Source organism: Odontesthes bonariensis, chromosome 15 (genome assembly GCF_027942865.1).
Source record: "Odontesthes bonariensis isolate fOdoBon6 chromosome 15, fOdoBon6.hap1, whole genome shotgun sequence".
In the NCBI taxonomy this organism is placed as follows: Eukaryota; Metazoa; Chordata; class Actinopteri; order Atheriniformes; family Atherinopsidae; genus Odontesthes; species Odontesthes bonariensis.
In genome coordinates this window covers 17,421,844-17,433,233 of record NC_134520.1, presented here as the reverse complement: position 1 = coordinate 17,433,233, position 11,390 = coordinate 17,421,844, and the positions used below count along the sequence as shown (strand labels likewise).

The following is an 11,390-nucleotide window of genomic DNA, read 5'->3' as shown; positions in this document are numbered from 1 at the left end:
CAACATTTAAGCAAACTTGACAGTGACTTTCAGGGAAGATTAACATTAAAAAGCATTAGGCTTTACCAATAAAGGGATCCGCAGTGTTTGGTATAATAGGACGTCTGTATGTGTCCTTAATTGAGGCTTTGGGGCTGCCCTCTGGCTAACCCTCTTGTTATCAAATGCAGTTTCTATCTTACTGGAAATCCTCCACGGATGCCAGGACCGACTGTGTCCGAGTCTACTGTGTCGGATTAATGGCTGTTTGATCAAGTTCAAAGCCAGAGCTGCCCTGGATAAACTCATTATAAACAGCGCCAAAAGATGTCTAAGCCAGCCCGGTGTGCTGTACTTGGAAAGTCTTTAAATAACAGGTCTTAGACGGTCCAGGTCCATTCTTGGTACTCCTGTAAATAACATTTGCTGAAGAGCCAGCACTCAAAAGTAGGCAGGCCAACATTTGCATCCCGCTGCGGCTGGGATATTTCTGGGGTGTTACAGTGGTAATCCTCCAGATACTCGACTTACTGATTTTGATTGCATCCCTGGCAGTGAATGGACGTTCCTCCTGAGGAGGGCATGCAGTTTAGACAAAAGCCCTTCACAATGCATGGCTCTAGATGTTACTACGATGTTTTAGAAACGTCTGTTAGAGCTCGTCGACGGCACGCTCTCTTTCAACCCTCTCTTTACGGATTTTTTTCATTCTTTTCTCGCCTCCATTTATTTTGTTTTTTTAGACAAAGGGCACATTCAGATGACCCAGCGTAATTTAAAGGGTTCGTTAATTTTTTTGTCTAAAGAAACATTCAGTGACTCGTGTTAACTCGGAGATTCAGAGCCACCAAAAAGCAGAGAGAGACTCGGGTTTGCCCGGACTGATGAGAGCAGTAATGCAGGCACGTCAGACCAGCAGCCAGACTGTCGTACAGACACAGTTTTTGCAAATCAATGCATTCGGATTTTGTCTACATTTCAAAAGATATTCCAACTATTTTGGAAGTGAGGTTGTGTAGCATTAACAGTAACCGTACAAGCCGCTCGCTGGCACCGAATCCGGTTTTGGTTCAGTTTGCTTCGGATGAACTTTGAGTTAGTTTGAGGAGAGCTGGGAGTGGATGTACGTGCTTTTTCACTTTCCAAACATCCATATGCATAAGCTTCTCTGGAGGTGGCTTGAGAAACCTTATCACATGCAGTCTGAATGCGTTCAAACCCGGATTCGTGTCTGATTAAGCAGGATTAGAGCGTTATCCATACATCTCAGATGCATTTTAGTGCACGGTGTAAACTGGCTAATACATTTATCACTCTGAGAGACTGTTCTCTGTGTGTGTGTTCTTGTGCCGACTTTTGAGCGTGTCCGCATGGATGTCATGAATTTGTGTACGAGTGTCTGAGCGTTTGTGTCTTTGCATCGCGATTCATATCAGTTTGAGCCTGACTCTTTGTGCGTGACTGATTGCTTTGCGTGTCCGACCACAATTGAGAACGGATCCATCTCTTGCCTTTCTCTCTCACTCTGTGTGTGACCGGGTGTCTCTATCTACTCAGTTCCACCTTAAGAGGAGCTTTAGCAGCCTGTCGTGTTTGTGTTGAAGCCAACAGGCACAATATATTACAGTCTAGGGCTTGCTGCTGAAAAGCCCGCTGGATCCTCCACTGACCTGCTGTTCTTTCCTGCTTTCCTCTTGCGTTTTTTTTTTTTTTTCCACATTTAGATTAAAAACAAAGCTCTCACTCTCTCCTCTCCCCTCCCTCCTTCCTCTTCTTCCTCTCCTTATTTTTTTTCTGCTGCTGCAGTCAAGGCTTCAGTGTGTCAGAGGAGGGAGAAAGCAGAGAAGAGGACTATTTGGTTGCGCTGAGTGAGTGTTTATGTTTGTATGTTTCGCCATTGGACTGCTGGGTGAAGGGGCACGAGAGGAAGAGTACGAAGAGGAGGAGAAGTAGAAGAGCGGAGCGTGCCCGGACAAAATCTCTGTCATGTCAGTGCGTGTGGACCTTGACTGATCACAAGCTGAGGAGCGGGGGGACAGACGAGGAGAAACTCTGGCTTGGGTTTGACTGGAGAGAAGGAGGGAGGAGGTAAAGTCCGCTGCACAGTTTTATCATGACATTGTTGGATAAACGAGTCGACGGACTGAGTGTTCTTCGGTTGTGTGTCAACAGGAATTTGCGTTAAAAGATAAAGACAGAGAGCAGCAAAGAGGAGAGTGAAAACTGCTGTGCTCAACCCAGCGAAGGAGCGGGGACAGGACTTACAGAGAGTGTGTGTGAGTGTGTGTGGCGGTGTAACCGGTGGAGGGCAGAGGAGTGGAGGGCCAGGGGACTAACCTGGCCATCAAACGGACTGGAAGCCTCTCCTCTCCAGGGATCATGTACCCTCAGGGCAGGCATCCGGTAAGTTCCTCCTTATGTCTCTCTGCCGCACTTTTTCCCCGTCTCTTCATCTTTGCCCATGACTGTCTCTCCATCTCCAGTCTGTGTGTTGCTTTTATTTCTCAGACCTGCTTTGTCACTCATTTTCCCTTCGGTCTTTTCTCGCTTCTATTTTGTGCCCTTCTTCCTTAAACTTCCTCGTGGTCTTTCCTCCTGTGTCTCTGACCCCTGGCCTCACCGTGTCATTTGTCCCGCTCTCATTTATTTAAACGGGGCTGTACTGTAACACGAGGAGGGTGACATGACAGGAGGGGAGTGGGGTGTTTGGACTGCTATGTACACATACACACCCCACGTCCCTCTCTGTCAGCCTTTGAGTTGATGATTGGTTGTGTCGGTTGCATATACTTCAATCAGCTCTACTCAGCTCGTGTGTGTACGTGTGTGTGCGCGCGCATTATTGTTTATTCATCAAAGTGCAAGACTGTTTGTGTGGGAGGCGATATGTGTGTTAGAACAGTTCTGACTGCATTAATGTATGTATGCATGAGAGGAGAAGACGTAGTTTGGCCGTTGACTGTCCATTTGCTTCTTTCTGTTGCTAAGCAAAAGCTCACACGACACGCAGACCGTTTAATTGATGCTTGAGTTCTACTTAATTCATTTCCATTACCACCAAGGAAGGCCGTGAGTGCACAAGTGCTTCCCTTTTGATACCTCTTTAAAGTCCCTTACGTCTTTCCATTTCACCCTCCATCAGTGGTGAGAATTTGCTGTTGATTTAATAGCGGGGTAAACTAAAGGTTACATACACTAAAGAGCACAAAGGGATGAATGACAGCTTAGGCTGAGTCTGGCTTACACCATTCGTTTCACAGGGGCCCTGATCTGGTTGCTATAATCAGATTTGGTTGTCAGTCTCTTTGTATCTGATACAGATGGGTCAGTGGCCACTTTGCCTCACAGTCAGCCAGTCAGCCAAGCTCTCACTCAGCCAGCCATGCAGCCAACTAGCCAGCAAGCTATCACGTAGAATTATGAATGACATTTTCACAAGAGGAAGGCATGAGGAATCAATTACATGTACAGAGAGAATGCTAATAAGCCAGCCACTGGAAAGATGCAGAGAAACGGGGAGAGGTGAAAAACAAAGGGAGATGGAGAAAGATGTAAGATGTAAGGAAGAAGTAAAGGAGACACAAAGAATTCTTCAAAAACCCGCTGCCGGGGGTGGAAAGAGAAATGAAAATGAATGAGAGACGCGGATGAAGAGAGTGTGAACATTCCTCTGTTCTCTGCTTTAGAGGCGTATCAGAGAGCTTCCTGCTGTGATGCTCTGCGTTTGTGATAAAGTTCAGTGGCAGATTGAGCCAACTCCAACAGATCGATAGCCTCTATCTCGCTCTTTCTGTCTCTGTGTTTTTCCTCCCGTGTTTTCCCTCTGCCCCCCTTTCTTCCTCTGCGGCCCTCCTCTGCCAGCGGAACTTTATTTCTGGTGTTGCTATGAAATGTGATCTGCAGAGAGGTGTGAAGCTGCACAGAACACTCGAGCTTGTGCATGCGTGTGTGTTTGTCTGCTTTTCCAACTATTGGGTGTGCGTGCTGTCAGACTATGAGTGTATGAGTGTGTACATGTTAAAATGCATGTACATGGGGTGTCTGATCAATAGGAGTCAACTTAAGTCTTTTTTTTGTAAACTGTCTGCTATGCTTAGTTGATTTGGAATGATAGCGCTGCAATATTACTGACTGTCGTTGTTCTTTGTACCATTCAGTCCATTACCTAGATAGTTGGACACTTACATGGCAATCAAGAGCTTGGCCTCACAGGTCCATTTGGCATCACATTTTTATACCCTCTTTACCTTTGTAAGTGTTGTTGCTGTTATTGCGGTTCGCAGACCTAGCCAAAAATGTAAACCAAATGATAAAACAACGTTCTTACATGGGACTCACATGGGAAGCCAAATCAGGATGTGACCTCACATGGTACTCGACCACTACACTCATGTCCTTATGCATTTGTCACTTATTCAAAGAGCTGACGGATGCTGAAGGACAAGCTGCCTGTTAGTAAGAGTCCCGGGCGGCGTTAATATAACAGCAGAAAGTCTTGACACCCTGCAAATGAGACCAAGTTGAACATTTCCATAAGCCGTGTTTCCAGACAAAGTCGATTGGAATTTTTTATTTTTTTCTCAAGGACTTTTTCTAATGAGCTAAAAAGGTGCTTTTAGACTGCGGATTGTTTTTCACCGTGGTCTAAGGACCCTCATTAGTTTGGCAGATTCGTCAGCTGGTGCATGAAAAATCGGCCTTTCTCCTCTCTGCTCTCTGCGTCGTATTTGTGTGATGGGCAGGGCTGGGCTGAGCAGCAGCACTTTTCCACAGAGCAGTGAGGCTGCAGCGGACATTATAACGTGTGCATGCAAGTAGCTTTCTGTCATGTTAAACCTTCCCACGGTTTCAAAGCACTAAAAAGGTAGGTAAACTTAAGTCTGGCATTAATCTGTTGCAGTACTTTGTGTTACTTTTAGTGTCATAAAACTGTCTGACTACTTAAAAAATAGAAAGGACAACAAGGACTTATGGTGTATTGTGAGCACATACTACATACTGTGAGACCTCAGTAGGTGTCATGCTGCATATCCTCGCTGATGTCAGTCAGACATCACGGTCCAATTCCCATCAGCGTGCCCTGAATGCAGCTCCTCTCACCCTTCCCTCTGTGTCCCTTTGGAGCTGATAAACGTGCCTTCAGTATGCAAAAATTACAAAGTGCATCCAAAGCTCGAGCATCATTATTATTATCATTGTTTTTTTTTTTTTTTTTTTTTTATCAGAGAAGTAAGACTTTGTTCTCCTCTCTCTTTGGTGGGAAAGGGTTAAAACTGAGGGCTGATTTGCCAGGCGAGTGGAGCTGTAATTGGTTCCACTGGATTTTTGTGGAAAGTGTTATCAGAACGGTGTGTGTGTGTGTGCATGAGGAGTTTTTGTTTAATGTGTGCGTCTTAGTGCTTTGTGAGTGTATACTTACGTACATATTTGCATTGGCAGAGTGTGTTGACTTGGATGGGCGTGAATGTGTGTTTGTCGGTGGGTACGTTTTGATTTGTGAGGTTCAGTGTTGCCTCATACGTGTGTTTGCCGGAAAGCGTGAAGTGCCTTTGTTTGTGACTGTACGTGTGTCTCGGCGTGTGTAAAAAAAAAAAAAAAAAAAAACTGTGCAAAAGCTTTGGGATTAGGAAATGTTGATTTTAAAAAGTTACGTTATTAATAATTGATGTTTATTCATGAACTTCCCGCCAACTGCGGAAAACGGATGAAAACTAAATCAGATCAACATTTGGTGTAAGCCCACCCCCTTCAGCCTGTTAAACGGCTCCAGTTTTCATGGTACATGGCAGGTTGATTGTTCAAATCATCGAAGGATTCAGTTAGTCTTAATCTGACTGTTTTGGGGCCATACCATCTGTCGGGGGACTCCTTGATCTTCTTGTTGCTGCAGCTCATTGTTTCTACTCCGGCTGCAGAATGAGGGTACGACCGATCACGAACCTCCCTGCTGTCGCTGGGCGATGAATAAGAATCGAAACATGTGACTGCCTAAAACTTTTGCATTTACGTTTGATGTGTCCTTGTGTCTCAGTAAAATAGCTTGTATTTGCAGCTGTTAAAGTGCTTGTGCGTCTGTGTTAGGAAGAGGAAGGGGAAAGGAGAAAAGGGCTGCTCTGTGGTTGTGTACTGTGTGCCAACAGCAATAAATAAAGTCCCAGTTCGACCTCGACTGTTGCTGTGAATGTACAAGCCCTTGATTGGCTGCCACACCCCAGTTAAAAGGGCGTGGATGTGTGCGTGTTGGAGTATGAGTTCGGGCCGGACTCACACATCAAAGTATGTATTTTACAGCACTGTAAACACCCTCACAAACAAGCGCAGCAGGCCCCTGCTCTCTTATCTACACGTTTACTTCAAGCTGCAGAGTTTAGAGAGGTTTGGCTGTGTTTGTGCTTCATGCTGTCACTGTAGGTTTTTGCATATGCAACAGGTTTTTAACCCTGTCCATGCAGCTGGTGGAGAGACGAGAGGGAATGAAGGATGGGAAAATTTGGCCTCTGGTGTAGAATGAAGAAAAATGCTGTGGATAACCAGTCAAATCTGCTGTGAAGACCTTTATTACACCGTCTTTGCCGCTCGTAACAATAAAATGAGGAGTTGAAGAGAAAGTAAAAAGTATGCGTGTAGTTAGAATGAATGAAACAGTTGGAAATCTTAATTTTCTATTTATTTCTTTTTTGTTGCACTAATTATTACTGAGTTTAATATGGATAAGCGCTTGCTAAAGTGCTCATTCTGTAGTTTTTTTTTTTTTAGTTTTTTAGGTACGCACATCTGCAGCACTTGCTTTCACATTTCATCTCATTGGACCTGTCACTTTTGTGCCTACAGCAGCTTGTTTTTCCCAAACATTTGTGGCTTTAATGAAACCCATGAACAGTCAACAGCCCAGCATATTGCCGCCAGCTCCCACAGATGACATTAAAACCATCCTCTCCATTGTCCTCCTCTTGTTTACTTTTAATTTCACTGAGCATTTCAAAGGCAGCCTCTATTTTTTATTTATTTATTTATTTATTTTTTAAAAAAAGTCAAAAAACCAAATGGGAACAATACAGCTGCAACCCACAGAACGAGCAACAGTCCTACAAGGAACCCGCAACTTCTGATCAAACATCAGCAGCCTCCCAGATTAAGACTGCTCCCTGATTGAAAACAGGCCATTTTCTGTCCACAAATCCTGTGTTTTGTGTTCTTTTCTTTGCCATTAAAAGGAACGATCAGAGCCAGGCTTGAAAAGAGTCCAGAGACTCATGTGGCTGCCAATCTCTCCCTGATTTGTAATCCACGACTGGCTTAGTGACTGACCGGTGAGCTGCAGTGTTAACTGGCTGGTCTCTCTGACTGACTGCTGGTTGCCTGGTTAACTGGCCTACTGACTGGCTTACTGAATGACTGTCCGACTATTAGTTTACCGGCTAGTTGGCTTGCTGAATGACAGCGAGCGTCGGCTTGTTGACCGTCAGTCCGAAGGATTGGCTGCAAAAGTGAGCGGAAGAGATGTTTGCTGGTTCTCAGCTCAGTGGGAGCGCCACCAACTGTAAATAGGCTCTCACTGTTTGGATTCCGGGTCTCTTCATTATCAAGACCTTTGAGTGGTTTGTGGAAAAGCGGGGGAAACTGTTCAAAGGCTTCATAAAATGATGGCTGATATCTAAGTTGGGTTTCCACTCTTCCCTTCTGCCTTTCTTCAGTCTATCACAGTCTGAACCAATGAGCTGTTGCTTATGTTCATTGCAGCGCACTTCAGCAGACTCAAACATTTGCGCGAGCACACAGACACACTCACTCACTCACTTGGAAACATGCACACGAGGGCCACTGACTCTCCTCTTCCACACTTTGCATTTCACATCTATTCATGTGCCTTTTTTCCTGAATATTTCACCAGCCACTTATTATTTAATGTGCTGAATCTGAATGTGTCTCTGCTCGTCTCTGAGACACGCAGGGGGAACAAAGGGGTAGAAAGGAGTTAAGTGTGAAAGAAAAGAAAAAGAAGGGTGGAGCTGCAAGAGAGAGGACAAGACAGAGAAAATGTTTGCGAGTGTTTAGTTTGAATGAAAGCATCCGTGCATGGACTTGTCTGCTTATACCGTGTGAATACTCGTCAGTTGGCAGAAAGTGTGCCAGGGGCCAAACAGACAGGCAGAAAAGACAAACACTCAGATAGAATCTCGTCTTTCCCAATAATTCCCAGACGTGCATCTGTTTCACAGTTGCTGCCTTTGCTGTGCAGCAGCCGCCAGTGGTGGAGGTAAAACAAACAGGCTGCTGCTTGAAGAGAAGACGTCCATGTGATAATCCGACCAGCAGAGAGACTGACAGAGGGGCTGATAGAAGTAGATTGACCTAATATTCAGAAAGAAGGGGACACGAGTTTGACTGAAATTGAGTATGACCGTTAGCAAGACTGTTGCAAGACTGAGTCATTGGTAGGTAAAGGTTTTAAGTTTCGAAATTGTTTTGATTTGATGTTTTTCAAAAAAATGAAACAAGACATTATAGGCACTGCTCTATAAGCCATTTAATAGCTTCACAATAAAAAAAGCGTTTGAGGACAGTGGAACTGACACTGGTCAAAAACCTGCCAACGCCTGCTATCATCTGGCTCTTTGAGTGCAATGGGAAAGTGTGCATCGTGCATTCAGGCCTGCATCTCATGACTCTGCTGTAGATGAAGGTTTAAATCGGCTCCAACTCGGCTCGGCTTTGATAGGAACACGAGACACGGTGTACGCGCTGATTTTCACTATTGTTGCTGCTGTCGGGGAAGCAAACCATGTCACGGCTCCCATTTTTGTTACAGGAACGCACGTTAATGGACTGTATCTTTTCACATGGAGGCCCGGGAACTGACAGCAGCAACTCGCGGCCAAGAAGATTTATTGTTTTTACCTGTAGTGAAGACAGCTGGAAGCTTATTGTCTCTCCCAGTGTGTGGGGCTGACAGCCCAGGTCCAGTCAAACATAGTAAACTAGCCTGGTTATCTCAAGAGTCATGGTTATCAGAAACACAGCCTGCGCCATACAGTGTAACATCCTCCCTTCATGTTGTCATGGTGACACGCATTTCCTCTGGGAGGTAAAGGTATACTGGACTGTTAAGTTTTAGCCTTCAGGGCACTGATGACGAACCCACCAAAGCTGGAGCTAATAAACACCCGTGAATACTCCAGAACAATTCGACGTGGGATGAATGTTGATTGACACATTCCCATTGCACTCCCAAGGCCTGATGTAGGCGGATGTCAGTAGGGTTTTTTTTTTTTTTTGACCAGTGAAAGAAAGGCTCAAGTAACCTCCACACTCGTTAGGAAGCGTTCAACTGCAGTGGTTTTTCTTTTTCTTTATGCTGCAGTTGGCTTCACATTATTCAGCTGTTTGACTGTGGTCACATGCGGAACGATGAACCCACCAACGCAGTTAAGAAAAAAGCAGCTCGCAAATGAGCACCAACGGAGATGAGCAGTGTTTTGTAGTAAAGCTGTTTTTTTTTTGTTTTTTTTGGGGTGGGTAACACTAGACGTGATGTAACCCTGTGAAGGCACCTTAACCTTTCAAACAGTATCTTTACAATGAGACTTCTCGTATTCGCGCCACGAACTGTGTACGACTTTGTCAGAAGTGCTCACGTATCATCATGCCACAGACGGACTGACACGCGGTGGAACACACCCGCAGACAGACATACAGGTGTTGGTTAAGGTCTGTGAGCGTCGCCTCCAACCCGTTATGTGATACATTAAAAGAGGCTTCATCCACCAGTCCTCCCGTCCCCTCACCCCCTGCCCCCCTCAGATAATCCCTCCTAATTCTCTGCTAGCCCATGCTGCCTCGTCCAAATTGTGATTGACTGTTGTCCCACTTGGTGTGTACAGTCTATTTGTGTGTCTGTGCACGATTGACCTTTCTCTCTCTGCCTCTCGCCTCCTCCTCCACCTCCACCTCTTAGATTAACCGGATCAGTTTTGGGTTTCAGGATCCCCTGTGCTGGATGACGGGGTGCTCTCACACAGACACATGCTGACACACACACTCACACATGCACATATATACAGCATATGAAAACGCAGGAGGCAGTAGTCTGTTTTTTGGCCCTTTGTGACGTGCTTACTGCACCCCTAACAGTCTGGGCTGCCATCTGCCACAATACAGGAGAGATGAAACGCACACACACACACACACACACACACACACACACACACACACACACACACACACACACACACACACACACACACACACACACAATCTGACAACAAATGTTTGTTGTGGTGTACATATGGCATGACTTGCTGATGCCTCCGTCTTTATAAACACTGCAAAGCTTTGTACGTATAGCTAATGTAGTTTAAAGCTCAGTTTTGCTCCTACTAGCTTAAGTGTCCTTGAGAAGACTCTTTTTATTGCTATTAAGTCCGAACTAATTTGCTACTAGCTTTTCATACAAGTTCTTACAAACAGAAGTCAGCACAAGCAGGGAATATTGTATCTGCTGCCTGGGGACTATCTGACTCAATTTTTATTTTCCTTTTTTATTTATTTATTTATTTTTGTTGTTGTTGTTGCTCATAAGATTCATCTCTCCAGGGTCTATGAAACTCATTCGAAAAGGTGCAAGTGGCGAATCAAAAGTGAGGCATTTTTGGAGTTTTTGTCCAAGAAATGAGAAGAATTCAAATCTCTCTCATCAGCGCACCGCCCAGGCTGCCATGTCAACACCAATGGCTGCGACTCGCAGATCTCTTGCATAATCCTGATCTGACTATGAGCTTTGTTATATGACTTAGTGGTGCTGATGTAACCTGCCAGCAGCACTTTGTCTGTGTGCATTCACATGACAGTGTGTTCATGTGTGCACGGCAGCAGATGGTGGGAGCGGTGTTACCACAGGCCGATGGACAGCGTACGGGTTGGAGCGACCAGGCTGTGTTGACTACAGCAAAGACACTCTTTGTCTGCCTCTCTTTCGTTCTCTCCATCCCCTCATCCTCTTCCCGTCCCCTCTGTGTCAGACGGATGAATGGTTGGCTATCTCTCTCAGTCAGCGGCCACACCACTCTTTCATCATCTGTCTCTCTGCTCGAGCTTTCATTCCTCTGTGAGATTGTCAGACTAGTCTATCACTCCCTTCATCCATCACTCCATCTGTCAGATGGATATCCATCTCTCCTGACTTTTTTTTTCCTCCTCGTCAACCCATCCCTCTCTCTCTCCCCGGCCTCCCCCTGTGGATCAGTGTGTTTTGTGTGTGTACTTAAAGTGTGACTGTGCGTGCACAGTAGTGTGCGTTTGTTTGTTGATTTGTTTTTCAATGTGCTTTTGGCTATGTTTGTGTGTGTATCTGTGTGTGCCAGATCGTTATCTATCCCCCGATCCCTCCCTCCCTCCCCTTCCCCACTGAGAGT

The 11,390-nt window shown here is 45.3% G+C and overlaps 1 protein-coding gene across 3 annotated transcripts in view; it reads left to right on the top strand.

Annotated features, from left to right (window-relative positions):
* The first annotated feature begins 1,590 nt into the window (after positions 1 to 1,590).
* The window catches only part of tle2b (TLE family member 2, transcriptional corepressor b), a 73,724-nt gene continuing 63,924 nt past the window's right edge, over positions 1,591 to 11,390 (top strand). For all 3 annotated transcript variants that reach the window (XM_075485266.1, XM_075485265.1, XM_075485264.1), the window contains exons 1-2: positions 1,591 to 2,067; positions 2,152 to 2,382. In XM_075485266.1, coding sequence (XP_075341381.1) covers positions 2,359 to 2,382 — 24 coding nt within the window. In that variant the 5' untranslated portion in view covers positions 1,591 to 2,067; positions 2,152 to 2,358. The remainder of the gene's footprint in view (positions 2,068 to 2,151; positions 2,383 to 11,390) is intronic.